The sequence below is a fragment of the Cricetulus griseus genome, chromosome 3, assembly GCF_003668045.3.
Source record: "Cricetulus griseus strain 17A/GY chromosome 3, alternate assembly CriGri-PICRH-1.0, whole genome shotgun sequence".
Classification (NCBI taxonomy): domain Eukaryota; kingdom Metazoa; phylum Chordata; class Mammalia; order Rodentia; family Cricetidae; genus Cricetulus; species Cricetulus griseus.
The window spans coordinates 171,633,609-171,659,916 of record NC_048596.1 but is presented as its reverse complement, the minus strand read 5'-3'; the positions used below and the strand labels follow the sequence as shown (position 1 = coordinate 171,659,916).

Sequence of the window (26,308 nt, the reverse complement as noted above, 5' to 3'; positions counted from 1 at the left end):
CTATAGGAAGTACTGAACTAATTTCATTAAAGACTACGGTAAGTAAGTTTTATGTGTAGCATATGTCTTATGTGTTATGTACTTTGTACAGATGAGTGGGGGGTACATGTGTTTAGAGGCCAGAACTTTTCGGTTAGACTGACTGGACATCGAGCTTCTGGGATCTTCTTGTCTCCATCTCCTGGAGATTACAGTATCCAGCTTTTGCATGGGTGCTGGGGATTTGGACTAAGGACCTCTTGCTTTCATAGCAAGTGCCCTTACCCAATGAGCAGTCTCTCCTGCTATAGTGATTTTAAAAATTGGATTATAGACGTTCACCTCTGATCCCAGATGATCTTTTAGGACCCTAAAAAGACTTAACAGATTATGAAAACTGTGTCATATGTATCTTGCTAAAACCAAGATGGAAGTGTGCAGCTCCTGATACAGATGGCAATTTGGGATATTGCTGAGTATAAATCTCAGTAAAATCAATAGTGTTTCTCAGGGCTGCTGCTGGGTTATTGTGGGAATAGCGTTCTTTTTAAAACTTTACATATACACAAAAGTGAAGGATGCATCCTGAACTTCCTGGGTGTCATGACTGAGCAGTATTCACGTTCATGCCACCTATAACTCTGCCCCTCTCCCACCTCACACTTTCCCAGTTATTCTGAAGCAATCCAGACATCATAAATACTTCAAAATTAAACAACAACAAAACAGGGTTTTAGGTCTGGAGAGAGTGCTTAGCAGATGAGGGTGCTTGCTACTCAGCCAGAGGGTCTGAACTCAGATCCTAACACAACTGCCTAGTACTCCAGCTCTAGAGATGAAAACATACATATGCACACAAAACACATAAATAAATAACAAATCTAGGGGGAAAAAAACAACCCAGGCTGTCCCTATGAGGGAATCCTCTTTTTCATCTGTGAGGTTTGAGGGTGGGCCATTACAAATTACCTTATTACTGTCTGAGTATCTAAAAAGAATCACTGTTCTCTCTCTCTCTTTCAGTCAAAGACACCAGCTTTGGTATTTGAATATATCAATAATACAGATTTTAAGGTGTGTATGCTTCTTTCTGGCATGGGGTTTAAGGGGAGTGGGAGGGGGTGGAGTGGATACTGCTTGAACTTCAAATCAAAGCAGTCAGGGTAAGTTAGATAGCAGCTTTGATCCCAAATGATGGCACAGATCATGTTTTGGGTTCTTGAATTTGGAAGAGTTTTACTCATTGCCTTTGACTTGCTTTCTCAAGTTAGCTGCTTGAGAGGACTGTGGGGTCCTCTCATCTGTAATAGGAGATGTAATGCCTCATCTGTAGCACCTGTTTTATGCAGCACAGTTTTAGTGGATATTAACTTTGATTTTCATGAGATCTACCACTACTAAGAGGAAAAGATAAGTGGATACAGAACTTCTGTGATAGGAGTCATTAGATTGAAGCTGCTAAATGTGTTCATACATTCAGTGTCCAAAGCAGTTGATATCAAAAGCCTACTTCGAGTCCCTGTTGTCAAAGAACCCTGTCCTGGGGTTCTTACATTATCTTTTTTATGAGGATATACTATTTTATATACTGAAGTTTTTTATGTGTATGTTTGGTTTGGTTTTTAAGAGACAGGGTTTCTTTGTGTATCCTTGACTGTCCTGGAATTCTCTAGACCAGGCTGGCTTTGAACGCAGAGATCTGCCTGCCCCTGTCTCCTCAGTGCTGGGATTAAAGTTGTATGTCACCACTGCCCAGCTATACACTGAAGTTTTTTAAGATAGTTTCTCATTTAACTCAGATTGGCCTCAGGCTTTATCCTCCTACTTCAGACTCCTAAGTACTGAGATTACAAGTGTCTGCCAATGTTCCCAACTGAAGCATTCTTTTAAAAGAATGTTTTAAACATTGTCTGATATTTGAGAGATAGTCTATCCCAGGTTTGCCTTTCTGCCTCAGTCCCCTGAGTGCTGGGATTACAGAAATAAGCAGCCATGTGCTTATGGATTTGCTTAATTTTAACTAAAAACATGAACCTACTAGTAGGTTTCTAATGTTAAGGTGTGCAAAAAGAAAACCTTTTTTAGAACACCATTTGAAAACAAAATAATGATGTGATTTCCAGGGGTATGAAAGGACTTGAGGGTGATTACAACTCTCTGGCAAGGAGTCCTTATTTGCACATGTAATTTTCTTAGGGAATCTCTCTTAAGGGTATCTAAGGGAAAAAGATGCATTTACTTAAAATGAGTAGTAAATTTTATATCTAATACAGCCTTTCCTGTATGTAACAACTGCTTTGTTATTATAACTCCCTTACAGGTAAAATCAGTGTGGCTTCAGCATTTTGTGTTTCTCAAAGGTGGTATCTGCCAGGTGCTGTATCAGGCTTCTGTGGGGAGTTGACAGGAATTCTGACATCCTGGGAAACCCTTAAAGGAGGTGTTCTGAAGACATGGATGCTCTAATGGGTGCTTTCAAAGGGATTGTGGAAATCCGTAGTTTTTGAGACTTGGGATATTTGAGACCATCTTTTAGCCTCACTTATGTCTTCAGTGGGGTATAATTCTGTGTTGGAATTCATGATTTCCTCAGTTTCAAAGCATTTGTTCCATTGTCAGCACTAGAGCCCCTCCTGTTTGATCAACAAATTTTTCTTTTCATTTTCTGGAAGTGTTTAGGAATTTCTCTTCATTCTTAGTCTTCTGAATGATCATCAGATGTGTGCCTTCCTGTGGGCTCCTTTCATCCTTTGTTATGTATTCTTGCTGGGCCTTTTCCATCTGAAAGCTCATGGCTTCCATAGTGTCAGCATTCTTTGATTTCTCGCCCCTTTCTTGTTCCCACGTCTAGAATATAATTCAAATGTTAGACTTTGTATTTTAGAAGTCTGTTTTGGTCTCTGAATTTTTAAAAATAGTGTCCTATTCGCTTGTGTTTTATGTAATATCATCTATTTTCTCATAGAGATGATTGCATTTTCTCTCCATGCCTTTTATCTGTTTTTCTTCACCATTTTGTTGTTTGGCTCTGTTAAGTTACTGCTCCTGTTGGTGGAATGTCCTCAAGACAGGAAGGCCCCTGTCTTGAGAACACACTCAGCAATTGGGATCTCTAGTTGAGTGCTATGCAGCTGTTTCCAGCTTGCTGTTTGCTCTCTCTCAGACTGGCTCTGTCCATATCTGGCCTTTCTGTGCTTCTTAGTTTAAAGCTGTGGACTTAGGGCTGACTTTTCAGCTTTTTGAGTCCGTTACATCCATGAGTGTTGTCTCTTTCACTCCAGTTCTAGAGTTGATCCCTCCCAGGTCTGTAACTGCTGTACTTTAGAGGACCTCCAGATGAAGCAGACGGTGGGGATCCCCTTTGAATACTGAACCATGCTATTTTGGTCACCCTAAAAGAACACTAAATATCAGGTAGCATGTGTGTTTTGGAATGGTGAATGATGGCATTTGGATAATTAGTTTTTCTCCTAGATTGGATGACAGGTCACAAATGGGCAATCTGTTGGTCTTTATGTCCTTAAGGATTTTTTATTTTGTTCTGTGTCTGCCTGAATGGGAAGGTTTGGTTTTTCTGTTCATCTTTTTCTCTTTTAGTATGAAGTGCAATAATAACTGGCTTTAAGGTATTATCCAAAGTTTGTCCTGGTTGAATGTCAGGGTGAGACGGCAGTGACTGGCTTATGTTGTGGCTTGAAGTGGCACTGATGTGTCCCTAGTGTACATAGGTCCTTAGGTTCCATCACTAGTACTACACAACAAAATAAAAGCAGCAGCGCAGTGGTCACACATTGTTTGGTGATTTTTTGGAGGGGAGGGGGAACCAATTGATAATCAATATGGATCTGTATATTATATTCCCCTTCATAATGCAGATATCTCATTTTGGTATCTAGGTTATATTACATTTATAAATAAGTTTAGGCAGATTTTCCTCATTGTAGTCACTAAAAGTATAAGTGTAATCTAGGCAGCTGTCCTCCTAAATTCTTATTTGTTAATGTTAGATGAAGGTTTTTGAACTAGAAATGCACATTTTTAACTTGTAGTTTGGGGATTTTTTTTCCCAGATTTTCTGCACAGTGGCCAACTATCCACTTGTTGATTGGCCAGTCAGTGATTTGATGCCCTTACTGTTAAATCTGTCCTTCCCTCCCATTGTTAGCTTTATCTTTTTGCTAAGTCATCTTGGAGTTAGTTGGACATTATCGTACTTGGTTCTTGAATGTGCTGTTAATGGAACCTGAGTATTTTCCTACGTTAGCTGCAGTACCCAAGAAGTTTAGTTATTTACACTGTAATCCATCTACTATCGTGGCCTTTTTCAGAACTTTCTCAGTAACTATTGTCCCCATAATGTCTTTTAGAACTATGTTTGTGAGTATATAGTTTAAGATCAACTGGGCTTTTCAAAAAGTCCTTTATTGTTGACTCCTAATTTGATTGTACTTAAAATATGATCTATCCAGGTTGTGCATCCCTGGTTTAAAAATCACAGATATGAAGTGCTTCACAGTATCATTATCACCCCCACAATGTAGAAAGTGGGAAGCACACCAAGAAAGTTTTGTTTCATGATCAGAACTATTTAAAATATTGGATGAACTGAATATGGTGGTACATGCCCTTAATCTCACCACTTGCCGAGTAGAGACAGGTGGATCTCTGAGTTTGAAGCCATCCAGAGCTACGTAGTAAGATCCTGTCTCAAAAAAAAGTTTGAAACATATGAAACACAAATGGATTTTGGATTTGTCCAGATGTGACTGGGGCATTTAATACTAGTCCTCAGAAGGCAGAAGCTGAAGGATTTGGAATTTGAGGTCAACCTGGGCTACATGAGACCCTATTTTTTTTTTAAATCCCTGAATACCCCAAAACAAAACCATAAATGAATTTTATGTTGGATCCCGTCACCAAGATACTATTATGCTTATGCAAATATTCTAAAAGCTGGAAAATGCCTGATACTAGAAACACCTTTAATCCCAGCACTCAAGAGGCAGAAGCAGGCAGGTCTCTTGAGTTCAAGGAGAGCCTGGTCTATAGAGCGAGTACCAGGACAGCAAGGACTACACAGAGAAACCCTGTCTCAAAAAAACAAGCAAGCAAACAAATACTTTTGATCCCAAGCACTGCAGACACCCAGCCTGTATAGTGCTGGTTATTTGGAGTCTGTTGATGTTTGCTTTGTAATTCTAAAGTGGGTCATGTTTTAAACCATGATGCTTAGTTCTTTAATCATTTCCCCTAGTGTTTCACTTCATGGGAGAGGTGCTAGTTTGGTCAGTTCCCCTTTAAAACCACTGATTGTTTTCTTTATGTCAAAGTTAAACAGTAGAAGAAACATGGTGGCCCTTAAAAAGACAAAACTTAAAGAAAAGTGGGGAGGATTGTCTCTCAGAGAGACCACTTAACAGCAGACTCCTTAGCTGGAAAGTGTCTCAAGTGAAAATGAGATATGGTGACATACACCTGTAAACTCAGTGCTTGGGAGACCAAGATAGGAGGATTGTATCTACGTTTAAGGCCAACCTGGATTACATAGTGAGTTCTGGGTCAGCTTGAGCTCATAGGAAGACCATGTCTCAGAACAAGTCTAAAGGAAAAGGCATTCTGTTCAGACATGTCAGTTACCAAATTTTAACATTAAATATTGGTAAGACTTAATTGAGCTTCATTCCTGAGAAAGTGGTAGGTTCACCTTGATACATTTGAGTAGTGGCTCTGTGCTAGCTTGTCCTGTGGGGCTTACAGACTGGATGGTTTCCTCATTAGAGGAACCAGTAGACTACATTTAGGGGTCATTAACCATTTTCTTAAGACTTGTGACATTTTCAGATTGTAAAGTTTATTTACTAGATTAAAAATGTGTTCTAGTTCTCTAAATTTCCAAAAAGTTTTTTTTTGGGGGGGGGGGTCTGTCTTGAAGGTTACATGTTAGCAGTATCTAAATTGGTGACTACAACATGAAATAACACCTGTCTTTTACTTTATATTCCCTCCTTTTTGGTCTTCCTCCATTTGGGCCCTGAGATTTTTTTCATGTAGTCTGAACTGTGTATGCTCACTCTGTTCTCATACCTGTGCTCTTGTGTACTGGGTCATAGTCCATTGGAAATGAAGTCCTCTTGAATTGTAGCCATTGAGGCAAAGACTGTGTATGGGATCTGACTGGCTATGATGCACTGCCCTGCCCCCAACTCTTTGGGGCCCACTGTGGCCATTCCTTGGGTGTCTGACTTTGCACAGACCTAAAGCCTGATTATCAAGTTGCATTGTCTGCCATTTTCCTCTTCAGATGTTGCAAGGTTTATTTTTAAAAGTCAGAGACATATTCAACCAGGCTCCTTAGTTTACTCCTGTAGTAAAACTGATTTCTAGGGAAACACCAGTGTATTTGAGGCTTTGCAGCTGAACTGGAATAGGTAAGTGGTTTCTTCCTTACTACCTTCATAACCCTTTTTTTATTTCATTTTATTTGTCTGTGTGTCTGTGTGTGTGTGTAAATCAGACTTGTGGGAGTCAGTTCCTTTTTGTATCATGTGGGCTCTAGGGATCTAACTCAGGTCGTTGGGTGTGGTAGCAAGTGCCTTTACTTGTGAGCCCATAATCTTCTGGGAAACATAGCTTGGTATGTTTTTGATAAGTCTCTTATGCAAATGTGAGCAAAGCTTACTTCCTGCCACATTCTGCAGTTGCTTGGTTAATAATATTCTCTATATAGCTGGGGGGAAAGTGTGGTTCTTAGGAACTTTCTCTTTCTAATTTCACATGAACTCTGGTAGTTCTCATGGAAGATAGGTTTTGTTTTGTTCCACTAACTGGTGAGCATTATAAAAGCAAGTGGAGAAGCTAGGCATGCTACCCTGCTATATGAGGGCTTGAGTTTGAGAGTTTGATGGAGAAAATGGGTGTAGGGTATAGCTGTGCAGTGAGTTCATGATGCTTTGGAAGGTGGGGAGAGTTCAGAGATTCTGAATTAACACAGTAGTGGCCATCAGCTGAGGGCAGCTGTTTCCCTCATATGTATATAGCCAGCTACTCAGGCAGGCAGCAGGTTCATGTTGACACAGTGAGGTTTTACCTTCAGAACTCCAGATCACTGCCAGTACATGGTGCTAATTCTAGGACCACTGAGAGTCTCACTCTGTGAACACCTTAGAGCAGTGGTTCTCAAACTGTGGGTTAGGACCCCTCTGGGGTCCCATATCAGATATTTATATTACTATTCGTAACAGTAGCAAAATTACAGATATGAAGTAGCAACAGAATAATTTTATGGTTGGGGGTCACCACAACATGAACTGTATATAAAAGGGTTTCAGCATTAGGAAATTTGAGGATCACTGCCCTGGAGGGAGAGCATAGCCTAGAGTTCAAAGAAAGGAGAGACCCCTATTTCTGTATAGAAAGCTGATGGGATGGTTTGGAGAGGAGCACTGGAAGGGACAATGGAGGAACAGATACGTGTTGGTATCTTCAGAGAAGGTGATTCCTGAAGCCTGCAGTGGAGATTGGAGCAACAACTATTAGAGGAAGCCAGATTAGCCCCTGGAGAGGCCTTAATCATAAGCCCATGAGGTTACTTGGTCCAGATATAGTTTAGTCTTACCCACCATGAACACCAAGAAAAAGGAGGTCAGGCTGAGTGGTGGCCAGCCACGCGCTGTTGTGTAGGTAATGTCCTTCATGTTCAGTAAAATTGGTTCTGGTTGGAATAGTCAGAAGTACTTTGTTGACAGGCCAAGGACATTTATTTTTATACTGTAGGCCCTTTACAGGATGATTGATATAGTACATGATACAAAAGGAAAACCTTTTACAGATAAAAGTTCAAATAAAATAGCCCATATTGGTTTTCTAGAAGTTAAAAAAAAAAAAAAAATCCTAGCATTCTGAGGGTTTGAGAATTTGATCTTTTCTCTTTTCTGGGCTATTTATTGACCTGATGGTTCAGTTTAGTACAGCCTGTGCAGTTGATCTCTCTTGTATCCAAGTTGGTATCAAAGCCTAGACCTGAATATTCTGGTTGCCAGTTGTGACCAAGTACTCGATAAGAAACTTGTCTTGAAGCACAGGGCTGGGAACAGAAACCTGGGGTTTGGTTCTTAGGAAGCTGAAGCTACGAGGGTAGAAATGGTGAGTAAGTGTGAGGACAGCTCAGCTACCCCACCCCACCCCCCACGGCTTATCCCCAGCCCAGGGGTGAGACCCTAGCAACTCAGCAGCTCCACAGCTTATGGGCCTGAGCCAGCAGCTGTCTGAGGTTGATAGAGCTATACAGTCCCACTAAACTGGAAAGGCAAGTTACTCTTCCCTAAAGGGGGAAGGGAGGAGTGGCCTCTTCCTCTACACCTGTGCTTTTTATTAGTTTCTTTGTCATGTATTCAGATAAGTGATTTTATTTTCCTCTTATAGAATCACAGTGTAGGCCAGCCTGATCTATAAAGCTACACAGAGAAACCCAATGTAGCCAATCTTTGCTCCTTGGCGCATCCCTGTGATGTGTGATTCTCTTTTCTAATAGAGGGAAAGTTTAAAGTCTTTTCAATTAACTTTGTTTATAGAAAGGGTTGCCTAGATTGACAGGGAAAGATTTACTTGAAATTTTCTATGAACAACAATGTCTAACTTTGCTTGTGGTACTCTGATACTCTGCTCCAAGAAATTGAAATTTATTTCAGAACTCCATGAGGTGGATCTCTGGATTATGAGTAATGAAAGTTTCCATGAGTGTATTAGCTTGTCTTTTGGTCTCTTTGACACTGCTGCCCCGTCCCCCCTTTTTTAATTTATTTGTGGGTTTTTTATTTTTTTGAGACAGGGTTTCTCTGTGGTTTTGGAGCCTGTCCTGGAACTCACTCTGTAGACAAGACTGGCCTCAAACTCACAGAGATCTACCTGCCTCTGCCTCCCAAGTTCTGAGATTAAAGGTGTGCACCACCACCGCCTGGCACCTTTTTATTTTTTAATGCCTTATTCCATTTTAAAAAAATGTCTGTTATTGCCTGTGAAATCTTTTTCAGCCAGGAATTGTTTGGTAGGGAACAGAGGGCATCTCCAAATGTCCCTCACTTTCCTGTTCCTTTACAAACCATTTCATTCCCCTAATACCAGTCCACATCAGCTGAGGAAATTCTCCAGGTGCTATGTGCTGGGTGGACTTAGCTTGATGGAGACAACTAGACTTCACAGCAGTGTGGCTATGGTTATTAGAATTGTGGAAAAGTAAGTAGCAAAGATCAAGTTGGCTGAAGTGTTAACTTTTCCCCTCTCTACTGAAGGTGGGATGCTGACTATTCATCTTTGCCATTCCAGGTCAGGCAGTGAAGTTGTGGGTGTCTGTTGTAACTAAGTTTGCAGAGGAAGGCCAGAGTTTAGAATAGCAAATACAGACTAAATTGACTTTCTGTTCTCTGAAATCTGTTTCAGCAACTCTACCAGATCCTGACTGACTTTGATATCCGGTTTTATATGTATGAACTACTTAAAGTAAGTAGCATTTGTAGGTGGTGCTTCTCCCCACCCCCACCCCACCCCAAGGCTTATTCCTTTAAGAAATTTTTTAAAAGAATTCAAGCAGATTCAAGCAGAGTATTTCCTGGTACCCAGAGAATCTAGTGAGACTTCTGATGAGAATTCTGTTGTGAGACCTTATAGAATTAAAAAAACAAAAACTTAGAAGACTAGCCAAGCTCAGAACTCCCTGTGGCTCTTGTTGGCAGTTGAATTTTTTCTTTGACAGTTAATGAATCCTAGTCTTCTGTGTAGAAAGTCACATTAAACTTAAATAAAATGGCTTTTTATTGCTAATAATCTCATGAGTTAGCCTGGTAACATTTTTTTAGATTCAAGTCTGCCTGACCGAGACAAAATGGTCTGGGTTGGCCTCATTCATGTATTTGTGATGTAGGCTGGCATTGCTGGAAAGTTGAGGTCCTGGTCTTTCAAGTAGCATAAGAATGGAGACCTCAAAGTTAAGCACTTCAACCTGGCCTTGCTGGTTTGACCAGAGTCAATCCTATGGCCAGCCTTGACTTAAAAAGGTATAAAATGGTCATTGTTTCTTGATGGAAAAGTCATGAAGAGGGTACAGAATTGACAGTCATTTTCCCCAAACTGTCTTAACATCCGTTTTATCTATCCCTCACACCAAGCGCTGACTAGCCCTTAATCTGGGAGAAGTGATGTGTGGACCTTCTAAATGACTTAAAAATACCAAGTACTGTAAAGAAAAAAAAAAAAAGAAGAAGCATTATTAATTGACAGAGGAATGTTTTCATTTGTGTAGGTGATGCACTTGTAAAGCATTCTGAAAATGCTACATGTATCTTTTAGGGTAATGAATCACTAAGAACTTAGTGAGAACTATGAACTTCCCTTTCCCTAGAAGTGCATTATAAATACAGGCTTGTCCAGGCATGGTGGTATGTGACTTTAATCCTACCACTGGGGAGATAGAGGTGGAGGTAGGTGGGTCTCTTGAGTACAAGACAAGTCTAGTCTACATAGTGGGTTCCAGGCCAGCCAGAGCTACAAAGTGAAACCTCTGTCTACAAAAATAATAATTAATAATAAATAAATAACGATATTGCAAAAACTTGGGGGTACGGGTTAGGGGTTGTTGATCTCAATTAAGAAAATTTCCAAGGTTGGGTTTGTGTGGGAACTGAAACATTGCTTGAACAAAATACCAGGTTGAAATAAGGCTGGACTTCAGGAGTGGAAGTTTGAAGAACTGGCCCAGTAAAATGAATGCTTTTCCTTAGAATTGTACTTGAATGATATGCCTGTTGCTGGAGCCAAAGTGGTGGGCTTGGAATTCACGCCATGTCTATTGAGCTTGGTTTTTGTTGATAAGAGCTTGACCTGGTCCACCTTATCTGTGTCTTCTCCAGACTAGAAATCCAATAGGAAGAGGTTTGCAGTATTACAAACAGCAAACTGTATTTCCTAAAGGTCCTCCCAGAAAGCCCCACACATGCACCCTTGAGAGCCACTGTCCGTTGCTCACAAGTGCTCACAAGTCAATATTCAGGTTTTGTAGATTTTGGCCAGCACCAGCTAGATAACAACAGAACCTAGCACATCTGTCCTTGGTGCTGGGGGCCGTGCTTTTGTCTGGTGATAGCAGCACTCTAGCTCTCCCTGCTAATGAATGCTCAGAAACTGTAGCAGATTTTTAAGACTGAAGTCTCCTCAGAATTTAAAGGCCTGTTAGGAGCCCCAACAGGGTGTCTGGCCAGTGAATGCGGCCAAGAATTAATCACTGCTACCTTTTTGCCCCCAGCCTTCTGTGTGTTTTTCACATCCTGGAAGTATTATCTGGATTAGATCTTTGACAAAGACTAGGTAAAATAGCAGAAATCAACATTTTCCCTTTTAGAAAAGGATAGAAGCAGGAACCAGGAAATATTTAACTTCACAGCCAGTGTAGAGGAAAATAAGGTGAAGGCTGTGTGACTGTTCAGTGACCACCCCCACCCCCCAGGCTTTATGTGATCAGATTCAGGGGAATATGCCCTCATGGACCCTAGTTTCATAAGAAAACTGTCGAGATGGGATTTGGGTGGGAGTTATGAAATGCTGCTTAAACAATACCAGTTGAAAGAAAGCACAACAGCACATTGGAGTCTTGGCTACAGCTGTTGTAAAATAAATCTTGAGTTTCCGTGATATTAGACTTTATATGTGTAAGCCTTCAGCCAAGTGTCCTTAGATCCATGGTAGGCATTTAAACAAAACTTAAGAATTCTATTCTGTCCATGCGATACTAGTCACATGCCAAGTGCTCAGTGATCTTGCATAGCTGGTGGCTACTCTACTATACACCACAGCTATAGATTGCCACTGTTTGCTACAAAAAATGATGGACAAGGCTGGTGGAGAAATTATGGATGTCCAGAAAGTGCTCTTAAGTCACCTCTGTCCCCAGGTTTTGTATTGCCCACTTTCCAAATTCAAATTAAAAGCACCAAACACTGTCTGTTACTGTTGCTACAGATTAGGGAACTTTAAATGTTCCAATCCCAGTTCTCCCTCCCTCTTCTCCTCCTGCTTCCCCCACCCCACCTCCCATCCCCTCCTCAGAGAGGGTAAGCCCTCACCTAGAAAGTCACCTAAGTCTGCAGGGAGCATATTTTTGGTGTGCTGATCATCCTGTTTAAATACACCTCCAGCATAAAGATGCCAGGTACAGTGCCCTTGGTCTGCCACTGCTCCCCAACCAAGTGGTACTGGGTATCTAGAATTATTTTTGGCTGTTAACAGCTTGAGTGGCACAGCTGACACCTAGACTAAGTAGAAGTTCTGTTGAACATTCTTTAATGCAGGATAGCCCTACATGAGGAATTTTCTGGCCTCTTGAAGCTTTCCAGTGCTCTTTAAGCCAAAGGTCTAACTTTGGGGTTCACAAAGATGGCCCATGATATGTATGGAAAAGAAGACTTAAGAGCTGTGAGTGTTTGGATGGTGTCAGGGAGTGTATTAGATTTAAAAAAAAAAAAAAAATCTGGATATAGTGAGCATGCCTTCAATCCCAACACTCAGGAGTCTGAGGCAGGATATCAACTTTGAGGTCATCTGTGTGCAGAGAGAGGGCAGCCTGACTGATCTGTGTAACAATCAAAAGGAAAAGGGCTTATTAATTGAGACATTTCTTCAAAGGCAATATAAATATAGAATGATCAATAAACATGTAATGATAATTTGCTTCATCACTAATAAGGAAATACAAATCAGAAACACATGAGATACCACGTTAACGTACCTAAATAGCTGTAATTAAAAAAGGAACAGTGACAGGAAGTGGTGGTGCTTGACTTTAATCCCAGCACGTGAGAGGCAGAGGCAGGTGAGTTCGACGTCAGCCTGGTTTACAGAGCAAGTTCCAGGACAGGCTCCAAAGTTAGACAGAGAAACCCCGTCTCAAGGTGATGGATACCTTTAATCCCAGCACTTAGGAGGAAGAGGCAGGCAGATCTCTGTAAGTCAGAGCCAGCCTGGTCTATAGAGTGAGTTACATAGAGAAACCCAGTCTTGAAAAAACAAAAGAACAGTGCCAAGTGTTGTTGAGAATGTGGAAAGACTGGAACCATTGTGTGTTGGACTTGAGAAAACAGGCAGTTCCTTAGAAATTGTAAAGCTAACATACAACAAGGCACTTCTGCCCCTAAAAAAACTTACACACAGTTTGCATACTCCCAAAAAAATCTTACACATGGTTATTCATTGCAGCATTGTTCTCAACAGCCAGAAGTAGAAACAACCCAAGTCAGTAAACTAGTAAGTTCATAAATGATTCAGTCTCAAAATTAAATAAGCTCAGTGAGAAAGGTGAACAAAGTACTGTAGCATTAGGAATGTCTGGTAGGAAGAAATCTCTAGAACAGATACCCGATCCACCAGTGGCTTCAAGAAGCTTGGCGTGGGCATTATCTCAAACTCCAGGAAACTGTGAAGGTGCTGAAAAGCTCTGAAACATGGTGACTTGGTTATACAGCTGTCAGTTTACTAAAGATCATTGGCTTTTAACACCACAAAGCCTTTTGATTCTATTACAGGAAGTAGTTTTCTCTTTTAGAATAGTAATGATAATTCTTAAATGCTGGCTCAGGTTTTATGTTTACGGAAAATGTAAATGCTTCTTATCTGGAAAACTCATAGCCCACATAGCATAAGTGTGCCTTGTTTTAAGATACGTTAAGGTGTCATTCTTCATGCCCACATGGATTCTGAGGTCCCACACTCTGGCCTCTCATCCCTTCTTTTTAAAGCAACCTTCAGCATGATCATTGACAGCCCCCTTTCCACTGGCTGCCAGCTGTAGTGTCCACGGAGAGCATCTTTTTGTTTCTCTCCTTAAAGGCAGTAAGCTGTCCTTTTTTGAGACTGTTCAAGTTAAAGTGTCACAAATAATAAAAATGTGTTTGCGTTGTGGGTGGTAGAGGGTTTGCTTACTTTTCTCTGTGCTTTCTTACCTACTAGGCTCTGGATTACTGCCACAGCAAGGGAATCATGCACAGGGATGTGAAACCTCACAATGTCATGATAGATCACCAACAAAAAAAGGTACCAATCCAGCCAGGCAGCACCAAATCTTTGCTGAAGGTTTAGGAAAAACCTAAACATTGTCCAATAGCATTGTGGTGTATGTAGACCACACTGATTTCTTAAGTAGACTGCATTACTTTGACTTCTCTAGTCTCCAGGAAGTACACAGAGACCTTGACTTTGGTCACTAGTTTTATTTTGGTTTTAGTGTTCAAAGGGCCTCAGGAAGAAACTACATCAGTGGTCTCTGCTTTGATTCTTCGTGAGCATTAGACCAGTCAGACTAGCCCTAAAAAAAATACACTTGGGTGTTTCCAACTCTGGTTGTCATAGACAGGGTTAGCTTAGTGACCAACTAGAGCAGCACTCTAAGGGTGTGACTTACGTGGTCACACACGTAAGCCCTTCATTAGTGCCTGGAGCTTATGTTAAGAGCTATGAATGGTGGGGGCATGTGTTCCACATGTAAGTAGCATGGAGACCAGAAAAAAATTAAAAAAAAAAAAAAAAAAACAGTATAACTTAAAAGGGAAAAAACTCAGATATATTCCAAGTACTGTGCTCCATAAATGACCTCATCTGCAGTTTCTGAAGTAAACTTTTTCCTGGGTACACTGTGTGTGGCCGAATACCTGTTGTAGAGATGCAGTGTGGCCTCGTCATAGGCAATGGCATCTCAAAGTGCACCTTACCCATTCTGTTGGGTCTTTGTCTTTCTCATAGCTCCGACTGATTGATTGGGGTCTGGCGGAGTTCTATCATCCTGCCCAGGAGTACAATGTTCGAGTGGCCTCGAGGTACTTCAAGGGACCAGAGCTCCTTGTGGACTATCAGGTGAACTTATTAGTGAAGCTGCGCAGAGCTATTTTTATATTTCCTTAGGAATTTTCCTGGTTGCTGTGTGGTCACTTTGGATGCATTCAAAACCCAGTTATTCTACTCTAAAGGTTTTACTCAGCAACATTAAAAAATTAATTATTTTTATGCATGTATGTATATGTGCCACAGCCCATGTGGGAAGGTCGGAAGACAACTTGCAGGTGTTTGTTCTCTCCACCATATTGGTTCTTGTTACTAAACTTAGTTTAGTAGGCTTGACAGCCTTTACCAGCTGAGTCTTTTGGTGGCTTTTTGGGGTGGCGGGGTGCGGTGACTTAGTTACAGAGTAATTGCAGAGAGGCTGAGGATGGAACTTAGTAGTAGATGTTTGCCTAATGTGTATAAGGCTCTCTCAAAAGTCAGAGCTAGAGGTCAGATGTCAAAAGTCAGAGCTAGAGGTCAGATGGATATGAGAAACTTAATCAATGAGTGTCTAACTATCCTTGACTGATGGATCATCCTTCCTGCATTCAGATGTATGATTACAGCTTAGACATGTGGAGCTTGGGCTGCATGTTAGCGAGCATGATATTCCGAAAGGAGCCATTCTTCCATGGGCAGGACAACTATGACCAGGTGAGCAGATTCATCCCTTGCTTGTTTGTCATGAATGTTAGGGAAATAGCCTCTGGGGACTGTGTAAGCTAAAGGATTGTTCAGAATTGTATGAGTGAGCATGAGGGCCCCAAGCATGCCGAGACAGACAATGCTGCCTAGTGAACTTTCAAGATGGGTCTAAGAAGTAAGGCACTTCTTTATCTAACAAAATCACATTATAGTTATTTGATCAGTGTCCCCAAAGATGTTAGCATCTAAGTTATATCAACCCTTTAAAAGCAGTTTAGGGGGCTGGAGAGATGGCTCAGAGGTTAAGAGCACTGACTGATCTTCCAGAGGTCCTGAGTTCAATTTCCAGCAACCACATGGTGGCTCACAACCATCGGTTATGAGATCTGGTGCCCTCTTCTGGCCTGCAGGGATATATGCAGGCTGAACACTATATACATAATAATTTTTTTTTTTTTTTTTAAAGCAGTTTAGAAACTTGCATTCATGTGAGTGTTGTGTTCTTAAGTCTCTGTTTATCCTAGACTCGGGTCTCTGTTAAGTCATTTGGGATTTGAGTGGCATGGGATTTCCTGATTCCCAGGCCTAGCACAGTGTCCACAAAAGCTCACAGAAAGCACTGTGCTTGGTGGTTGGGTCAGTTTTGTTCTGTGTTTCAGCTTGTTCGAATTGCCAAGGTTCTGGGGACAGATGAGCTGTATGGATATCTGAAGAAGTACCACATAGACCTAGATCCACACTTCAATGATATCTTGGGACAGTAAGTAAGAAAGGAGAGGGAGGGAGGGAGAGAAGGAGAAAGGAAAGAAGGAAGCACTTTGCTCTACTTCAGAAGTGGTAAAGTTAGACAACATCCAGTTTCCCTTTTCTAACTTCAATATTGATATTTATTTACTTATTTATTGAATGAACCAGGGTCTCAGTGGCTATGTAGATCAGGGCTAGTTTTGAACTCACCGGGATCTACCTGCCTTGGCCTCCCAAATGGTACGACTCCTATTTATCAGTAGAAAATGGAAAATAAGCCTTGTGTAGATATGCATGTTTCTAATCACAACACTTGGGAGGCTGCAGCAGGAGAATCAAGAGTTTGATCCTGTGGAAGCAAATGGAAAATAAAGTCATAATGTTATAGAAAAAATGTTTATTTGGTCAAAGCTTGTGCTTTTTCAAAAGAAATTATTTCTTCTTGTTTTATATGTAAGCCTGTTTTACCTGTGTGCACATAATGTACTGTGTGTGTATGCTTAGCCAGAAAAGGGGTCCTCTGGAAGTAGAGTTACAGATAGTTAATAGCTACCATGTGGGTGCTGGGAACTGAACCTGGGTTCACTGGGAAAGCAGCCAGTGCTCTTAACTACTGAGCCATCTCCCTAGCCCTGCATATGCTTATTTTGATGGCAAATCTTAGAAAACGAGGCTTCTTCAAATAAGTGAATAGCTTATTTTCTGAAGTTTTATAATAAATATTAAGGCATGCTAAATTTTCAGGTACAGTACCTAGTTTCGTGACTTAGGTATTTTGGGGTGGGGATGGTCTTATTTGTTTGCTGTGTAGCCTCCTGGCCTCAACCTGAGTGCTCAATTATAGGTGTGTGCCACCATGTCCAGCCTCAGTGCAGTGTGTTAAAAGTAAATGTTTGGCTAGTGGTCTTCAGGCATTATTTTATGAAATTGCTTGTTTCTAAAGCCAACCTTCTAAATATATCTACTGACCAGTGCATCACTTAGTCACCGCCAGGCCTTACTCACGGTTGATTAAAAGACAGGCATAAGAGTAATCCAGAAAGATTGAACAATTCTCCCTCAGATATAGATATTTTCAATAGATTCTGCTCATCTAATAATTGAGCAGTTTTATGTCATGGTTATAACTGTGGGTGACAGTGTGTGTATACTAGCCCATTTGAAGTGGGCACCGATAAGAATGAGCTTCAGCTGTTGCACGAAGTGCAGTATTCTAAGGGTTTGTTTATGTTATGTCTATTAAAGGAGGGTTTATCTGGTTGTTTAGTCTCAGAATACTAATATTCACTTTGTTTGTTTTTGTTTTTTAGACATTCACGGAAGCGCTGGGAAAACTTTATCCATAGTGAAAACAGACACCTTGTCAGTCCTGAGGCCCTAGATCTTCTTGACAAGCTCCTGCGGTACGACCATCAACAGAGACTGACTGCCAAAGAGGCCATGGAGCACCCGTACTTCTGTGAGTTATTAAATGGCAAAAGATGTCACCTTTATCTTTGGGGTCAGACAGAAAACTAGGTATTTGGATTTAGATCAGCCTAGGAATTTGGCTTTAAATTTTATTCATTTTACTGGACCACTGAGGCCATTTTATGGGTGATTTGATTAGTTCTCGAAGGTGTTTGCTGTTCAATGTTAGTAGTACCTCTGAGGCCAGGCTGTATAACCCACTGTCATCACCCTGGGCTTGTATACTGAAAGGTATCTAAGATTTTTTTTTCAAGTGCAAAAACCTAATCAAAGATTATTTTTTCTCTTTTAAAAAAAATTTAGGGGGGGTGGAGGAGGAGGGATGGGGGTGAGGGAAAGGGAGAAGGGATTGACATATGAAACAAGCTTGTTTCTAATTTGAACCAATTAATAATAATAATAATAATAATAATAATAATAATAATATTTAGTTAAAAGTAGTAAGATCAGGTCGGGTGGTGGTGGCAGCACACACCTTTAATCCCAGCACTCAGGAGGCAGAGGCAGGCAGATCTCTGTGATTTTGAGGCCAGACTGGTCTACAGAGTGAGTTCCGGGACAGCCAGGGCTACACAGAGAAACCCTGTCTTGAAAAACAAAACAAAGTAGTAAGATCATTGCTTTTTTAATGTGATTCTAAAGGAAGCAACATGTAAGCAAGAGGAATTGCAGGTAAGCAGGTAGCAGGTATGGCAGCTGGATTCTGACCTGTGACATCTCTCGGAGCATATGTGTTCCTTCTGCACTTGCTTGTGTTTTGGGTCCATGTAGTGTTCTTCCCACTGAAAGTCTCCTAGACACATCACCCTTGTCATTGACAGAAGAGGGTGGCTTAGTCTAGTCATGGAAGAAGTTGAATGTGACTTATCTTCATTTCTGTTCCTTAAAGTTTTTGTCTGTTGTTTGACCACTTTTTCCTTTGGAGTTTACTAATTCCCAGTAATATTAACAGATAGGAAGGACTTATTGCCATGATCTTAAACTTTAGGCAGAAGTTTAAGGCAACAAAAAAATGTAAAGGGTCTTCTCATTTAGCCTTCTGGACCCTAAACAGCTGACATTCCATTGTTTGCTTTCTAATTTCCAACACAGAAAGCTGCTTTTATCCTTCAAGATAGGCCACTTTAGGATATTGGTGTTGCCCTGAGTGGTGGTCCACTCCTTTAAACCAAGTACTCAGAGGCAAAGTTAGTCAGATCTTTGTGAGTCTAAGGCCAGCTTGGGATACATAGTAAGACTGTATCTTAAAAACAACAACAACAACAAACAAACAAACAAAATAGCCAGGCGGTGGTGATGCATACCTTTAATTCCAGGATTGGGAAGGCAGAGGCAAGTGGATCCCTGAGTTCAAATTGTCCAGCCTGAACTACAGAGTGAGTTCCATGATAGCCTAGGCTACACAGAGAAACCCTGTCTCAAAAAACAAGCAAGCAAGCTAGCAAACAAACAAAACCAAAATAAAAAGCAGTACTGGTGTAAACTCATGAGGCAAATGTGTAAGGATTGCAAATTTAAGACCATCTAAGGTATATAGTTAGGCCCTGCCTCAGGAATAATAATAAAAACAACCTGATAGATATTTTAGATAATCATTGTTTGTTTACTTCCCTAAATAAACTCCATATTTCACTGCTGCTTAAAATGGCTGGGGTTTTGTTTGTTTGTTTTCTTTTTTCTTGGGGGGGGGGCGTGTCCCAGACAGGGTTTCTCTATGGCTTCGGAGGCTGTCCTGAAACTAGTTCTTGTAGATCCGCCTGCCTCTGCCTCCCAAGTGCTGGAACTAAAGGCCTGCGCCACCACCTCCCAGTTGTCAATGGCTTTTTTATTCACCCTTGTTTATGACATGCTAGGTATGATGTTGGTACTCAGAAATCACCAGAAATATTGTGAATTTTGAACAGTGGTGAGTTGGGGTCTCTGCTTTTTAGCAGTAGGGTCTGTATTCTAAGGAAGTAGAAAAAAATCAACTCTATATAATTCCTCAGTGGGCATGAGGGCCACCCTGGCCTATGCTGGAGGCTAAGGCTAAAGAAGAATGAGAGTTCAGTGCTAGTCTGAGCAACAAAAAAAATTTTCAGAAGGAGTTGAGGATGTGACTTAGTTGATTGCCTAGCATGTGTGAGACTGGGTTCTATTCCCTGCCTTGAGGGCAAAAAGAAAAGGAGTTCTTTCCTGGTCATGTCTTGGTGCCTGGTTCTTGTGTGGCCTGAGTTCCATGTAAGTGTCTGTCTTGGTGCATATAGAAGAGGAAAGGCAGGTTAGCCATGGCATTCCCACTACACCCTCAGTGCTGGTGCTGACATGGAGACCTGTGCTCCTCCTCTCTTGCAGACCCTGTGGTGAAGGAGCAGTCCCAGCCTTGTGCAGAGAACACCGTGCTTTCCAGTGGCCTCAGCGCAGCACGATGAAGCCTGGGGAATCGACGGTAATGCGGCACTGATGCTTGCCAATAAAACCAACCAACCAAACAAAAACTTGAAGGAAACTGCAGTGTGATAAAAAGAAATTCTAATCATTCCTTCTAAAGGCAAAGAAGAGTAAAGACCTAAAGCCTGTCAAAAGCAAGAAACTCCCCAGTACTAGTCTGCAGGGAGCTGCGCTGTACAGTGTGGCAGTGCACATAGTTCAGGATCTGAGGGGACTCTCCCTTTGGAATGCATGGGAGATGAGAAGCTCGGAGTTGTTGTACACGTACCTGCGTTTAACAGGATACCACTGTTGAATTAACCCGTTCGGTCAACAAGCTCTGAATATCTGACTTCCTATCTATTCCATTGTGGTGTCTGGTTTTCTTCTGTGAGAATTCAGGCTCAAGTTTTAGCAAGTCAGCAGTCTATTCTGACACACCAGCCTCATTTACAAAAAAAAAAAAAAAAAAAAGAAAAAGAAAAGAAAAAAGAAAAGAAAAAAAAGATTAAAACAGTGACAGTATTTTTTTTAAGCTCTTTTACAAATTCATGTGTTATGTATTTTTTTATGACATGAGCTCTCCAGGAAATGTACCTCATTCTTGCAGTTTTCTTCTAAGTATATTCATTTGGAAGCAAACTGCAGTCACTCTCACCACATCCTCTTTAGTGTCGGAAGATGGCACTGTAAATCTTGAGATGCCATGAACAGGTCCCAGGTTCATTAGAAGTTTCATGCTGTGTGCATAACTTGGGGCTCACCTTTATTGATTTGCCTAACTATTGAATCTTGTTGCTTTTTCTTTTCTTTTTTCCTTTTTCTTTTTTCTCTCTTTTTTTTTTTTTTTTTAGCGCCACCCCCCATAAGGAAAACTTCACCATTTCTCAGCACATCTTTGTGTGGGCACCTACTTCAATGTACCACCCTAAAACAAAGACTTATTTTTGTTCACAGCCATAGCTGCAGCTGGAACGTTAGTCTTCCGGCAGGTCAAAGAGGGAGGGAAGTGTTCTATTAGAATGTATTCAGGAAAGATCTCACATATGCAAAAGGCACACCTACCATCTTCCCTCTTTTTCACCCCGTGACAAACAGGTCTGGCTACAATCAGGGTGATGGGCATTTACAGCTCTAATAGGTCATACATGAGTGTAATGGCAAAGAAGTATCTGACATGCAGACGATAGCTTGTGGGCAAGGCTGTCCTGTGACTCCTGCAGCTGGCTGGAGAGAGATGGCCAGGGCCTGGGAGAGGAAGGGGGCTCCTGGAGCAAGTGTCACAGCTATGTGCTAACCTTCATGTTAGCAGAGAGCTAGATTTTGTTTGGGGTTTTTTGTTTTTGTTTTTTATAGAGCTGATTTCATTTGGGGGACTGGTCACTGACATGGTTTGCCAGCTAGTCCCTTCTCCTTGGCTGCAGAGCCATGCATCAGCTTTGGGGACCTAACATGCTTGGGGTATCTACCACATCACACTTAGGGTTTCTTCATTAACTATTTAATAATGCCATACATTTTTATAAGGTTAGATTGTTTGTTTGAAACATCTGTTTACATTCCAAATTCCAATAAACTTGTATTGGTATTGGTAGCAGGTCCATCTCTAAATGCAGATTCTATTTTGTCGTTTGGTCTGTGTGAACGTAAAAGACAAATGTAACTCTTCTTGATAGTATGGAGTTCAGTTCATAAGTTAAAAAGTAAGATCTTGGGCCAGTGACATGGCAGGTAAAGGCATTTGCTGCAAAGAATTCAGTTCCCAAAATCTACATGGTGAGGAGAGAGCCTACTCCCATGAGTTGTCCTCTTTCCACACGTGCACTGTGGCATGTAAACACACACACAATAAATAAAGTTTTAAAAATCTTCTTTAAGACCCTTTATAAAGCCAGAACTTTGACATCTAGTTAAGGTTTTCATGCAGACCCTGCCTCCTTTCATCTCACCTTCTGTAGATTGATGTTTACTTTTGTTCTTCCTGAGAATCGGAAACATGACATGGATGCTACTGACCCTGTGTTAGCATGTCAAGTAGCAAACCTCAAGTGTTGGGAGTTACCATGGGCCTTCTCATGTGCCCTTGGTTGTCATGGGATGTGTCATCACCATATGTCTTTCCTGTTTTCTAACCTCATCTCCTTGATCACCCATGTTTCTTCTCTGTCTTTTAAGTTGTTCAAGAGCCTGTTGAGGTGGGGGGTCTCAATTGAGCAGTGACCCCACCTCTCTGCCCTGGGTCCTCCAGAGATAGTAAAAACTTCTGGGAGAAAAGTTGGCCATGTTCCCCTGACTCTCCCCTTTGGCATGCTCTAGGAGAGAGGTCCTTGAGTGAAAACTCAGCAGGGCATGTCCTTTGTAATAAGCAGTGCCTGTATTTTACCTCTCTTCTGCCTTAGCTCTGGAGCATTCTTTGGACTTCATGCTTGCTCCCTCTGGATGTGGACTCTGCCTGGGCTGGTCTTTACCAAGTTACAGTGAATCTAGTAGACATTTTACCTGTCTCCAAATCTATCTTGGGTACAGCCCCTGGATATTTTATCTGGGTTTGGAGAGTTTTAAAGGGTGTGCGCGCACGTGTGTGTGTGTGTGTGTGTGTGTGTGTGTGTGTGTGTGTGTGTGTGTGTGTGTGTGTGTGAGAGAGAGAGAGAGAGAGAGAGAGGGAGGAGTTGAGAGAGAGAGAGAGAGGGAGAGAGAGAGAGAGGAGTCTAGTCTTATATACAGACTAACCTGGTAAATTGACCCACTCGGTATCCTTTACAATGAATATACATACTTCTTATACTCATCTCAGTAATTTCCATTTGTTTGCTTCATTACCTTATTACAAGTTAAAAGTGCCTATGACAAGGACTTAATTATTTCCTAATGAAAAGCAAAAAAATAAAACACAACCCACAAACCTATAGTGGGGAACAGGGTAGTGTTGCACTGTCATCTCAGGTACTGCCTGTGTTCAAGAACGGGCACCTGGTGTGCTGAGCTGAGGCCCCAGGGCTGACTCCAGATCAGTGTCTCCTTGGTATCCACAAGGAGCATGACCTCACAGTTGCCTGGGCTGAGCCATGCTGAGAATGCTAACTAAGAAGTGTGTTGGTGACAGTTTGTTCTCCAGTCAGCTGACCCTGCTCCTGCCCCTGTTGTGGGTGGCTGCAATAGAAGCCATTGCCTTTGTAATTTGAGCATGTGTTACTGAGGCTTGCTATGGAGTAGAGTACCCAGCTAGACTTCCTTGTGGGCCTTCCCTTAACATGCTCGTGCCCACCTGGCTTAGGGCACATGGCTCCTTTTGGGGAAGGGAAAGTATTCTCAGGCTGACTGCAGAGAGAAAGGAACTGGGAGTCCTGGAGACTTAGAGAAGGTGGCTGGAGAGGGGCAGGTGAAAGAAAAGGTTCCAATAAGAAAATGAAACTAGGGGACACTAAGCTCCTGTCACAAATGTGCTTGAAGACACTGCCCTTGGCTTGGGTCCACTGGCCCTTGAGAGATAGTTGCCAAGGTCCTCAGGGTCTGTGCCTACTCAGGGAAACAACCTAGGTTCTCTGGGAGCATGCTGCTGTGTCGGCAGAGCTTGAGGACAGGAACAATGGGAAGAGTTTCTATGTGCATTGAGATAAATGTAGGAATCAGTTATCTGTTTCCTTTAATGCCAGTTTAGAATCCAAGATATGTACAGGGAAGGGCAGTCTCTGGAGCTCTTAATGTGAGTTAATGGGTAAGAGCTGGGGAGAGGTGGTTGCAGAATGCTAGCCCTTCTGAAAGCAAAAGCAAGCAGATCTTGTGAGCACACAAGAACCTGAGTTTGTCAGGGATTTTAATAAATTAAAACTGACTGTCCTGTGGTAAGTCCCAGCATGCAGATGATGGGGGAGGGAGGTGGCCAGGAGCACTTGCTTTTGTGCTGGGTGGGTGTCTTTGTTGTAGACGCTGGCAAGGTTGGATTATGCAGCAGATGCATATTTTTGTGTCAATACTCAACAATGTGCTACAAATGTGACACTTAACCCTGAACTGCATGTATTGGGGATTTAAAAAAAAAAAAAAAACCTTTGAATCAATAAATTTAAGTTTTTCACTTGCTGGCTCTTCTTGCTGTAAATGGTGACTAAGTTTGGGACAGAAATCTTGAAATCCAGAGGCAAGCTTGGATAATCTTCAAGAACCAACGAGCCTTCTGTTTGCAGGAAAACAACATTGCCTGTGTTGTGATCCTTTCCAAATGAACACTACAGACCCAGTTCCACGATGTAGCCTGGATGACTGACATGGGCGGCCATGGCAAGAATGCCTGACTTTCCCAGCTAGGAGACAAAGAGTTGCTGGGGACCTTAGCTTGTTTGCATTTCCTGTCCTGGCCCAGGGAGTGGGGAGTGCCACCGGCATAAACTTCGATCTTTGAAGACGTATGTGGTGGCTGAGGCCATCACTTTGGTGTGAAGACTTCTTTAGGAGTGAGACTGGAGTGTCGTGGTGGATTTGTTCTCTACCTGTTTCTGAATGGCATCACTTAAGACCGCTGCTTTTCGGAACTGGCTTGTTTTATTACATGACTTTAGGGACCCAGGCTTGGCCATTTGTGAAAATCTCTCCCCACTATTCCTTGCAGCACACACGGGGAATGTAGGCCTGTGCCATCATTTGGCTGATGGTAGGGGTCTTGCATGCATGTGCTTTTATCCCTCACCGGTCCTTCTGGATTGGACCCTGGACAACAGCTAAAGACCTTGGATGAAATGTAATTCTTAGCATACCTGAGCAGCTTTTCTCATCTGTAAGCAGTAGAAAGAACCCTTTCCCCCAGGGAAGTTTCCACAGCTTACTGGATGCCAAGTGTTTTCCTCATTTTCTCTAGAATCTAGTCACTGGCCTGTCAGTCACCTACTTTACCATGATGGGTATGGAAGGAGGCCATGCCAGACAGCTACCTGTTCGCAGAGGCAGGCTGAAAATAATTTGAGCATGCCTGCTGCCCTTCAACGACCAGTGGATTTGACCCTTTCCCTGAGTGAATACCAAGTCATCAGATTCTTAGACTCAAGATGCCCTCAATCAGTGAGTGTGTCAGGTCTGAGCCCCTGGAGCTGGACCTATTGTCTGACTTGCAGGATGAGGTCACAAGGCATTTCCATCAGCACCTGAACTTGAAGTACAGGGCAAGATTGTGGTATGATGTGGACAGAGTTCCTATCCAGAAGGCAGGCTGATGGCTGCCTCTGTTGGGGTCAAAGAGCAGGAAGAGGACAGACACTTCAAGGCCTGTGCTCATACAGCCAGTGTCCCATCAAGTGGCGTGGAGAAGACAAGCTTGCGCCCCATCCCCAGCCCTGTCCCAGGTGGTCTGCCTCTCACTCTGACTCAGATTGATTAATGCCCTCTTTCCCCTCCTCCCATCTCTCCCCAGGTCTGTTGCGGTTCCTCATACTTTTCCATAAGCAGAACAAGAACCAAATCAAACGTCTTAACGCGTGCGTAGCGAGATCACGTCCTGAGAGCAGACACAAAATGGTGGCAGGCTTGGCGAGCACGAACTAGACCACCTGAAGGGCAGCCCACCACCGTAAATCAGACCTCACTTCCGAATGTAAAAGGTTCACATGCCTTTGGCTTCCTGTTGACTTCCTCCCGACCCAGAAAGCATGGGAAATGTGAAGGGTATGCAAAAATGGTTGTTGGTTACTGTTGCTCCCTGTGCCCTTGACCTGTCCCATGGCTGCCTGTTGCTCCAGCAAATCCCAAGGACTAGCTGACCACAGACTCCACAGATGGGATGGGGGCAGTGTATGGCATGATGGGCAGTTACATATTATTATTTTAAAAGTATATATTATTGAATAAAACGTTTTAAAAGAAGTGGATGGAGAGTTTTCAGTATGGAAGGGGCCATTGACCAAGACCTGTGGCCAAAGAGGACTGAATGACCAGCATACTCGTGCCAGGCTCTAACTAGAGGGAAGCAGGGCCAGGATGGCATGTGTCAGGTAGAATGGAATGAACAGCCTGGGTCATCATATAGGAGGGGGAGCCGGGCATTCCTTAGCTTGACACATCCCCATCACCTGTTCACCCTTGCTTCTTCCAAACAAGCAGTGGCTCAGTATTGAAGGGTTTAAATGCCCCCAAGATAACTTCAGGACGATGCTGTAAGCTACCCTTTGCTGTTTCTTTGCTCATGCCTCAATATCTTACTCTGTCACTTAGTCAC

The 26,308-nt window shown here is 42.2% G+C and overlaps 1 protein-coding gene across 3 annotated transcripts in view; it reads left to right on the top strand.

The window, feature by feature from the left end:
- The window catches only part of Csnk2a2 (casein kinase 2 alpha 2), a 40,907-nt gene extending 14,951 nt beyond the window's left edge, over positions 1 to 25,956 (top strand). The window contains exons 4-12 of one of the 3 annotated variants that reach the window (XM_027405706.1): positions 1,003 to 1,053; positions 9,415 to 9,474; positions 13,969 to 14,052; positions 14,758 to 14,868; positions 15,388 to 15,489; positions 16,140 to 16,240; positions 17,538 to 17,686; positions 20,032 to 20,125; positions 25,508 to 25,956. In XM_027405706.1, coding sequence (XP_027261507.1) covers positions 1,003 to 1,053; positions 9,415 to 9,474; positions 13,969 to 14,052; positions 14,758 to 14,868; positions 15,388 to 15,489; positions 16,140 to 16,240; positions 17,538 to 17,686; positions 20,032 to 20,108 — 735 coding nt within the window. In that variant the 3' untranslated portion in view covers positions 20,109 to 20,125; positions 25,508 to 25,956. Of the gene's footprint in view, positions 1 to 1,002; positions 1,054 to 9,414; positions 9,475 to 13,968; positions 14,053 to 14,757; positions 14,869 to 15,387; positions 15,490 to 16,139; positions 16,241 to 17,537; positions 17,687 to 20,031; positions 21,979 to 25,507 lie in introns of those variants that run through there. The other 2 variants (XM_035442602.1, XM_027405707.2) reach the window with 2 other exon arrangements.
- Positions 25,957 to 26,308: the final 352 nt, after the last annotated feature.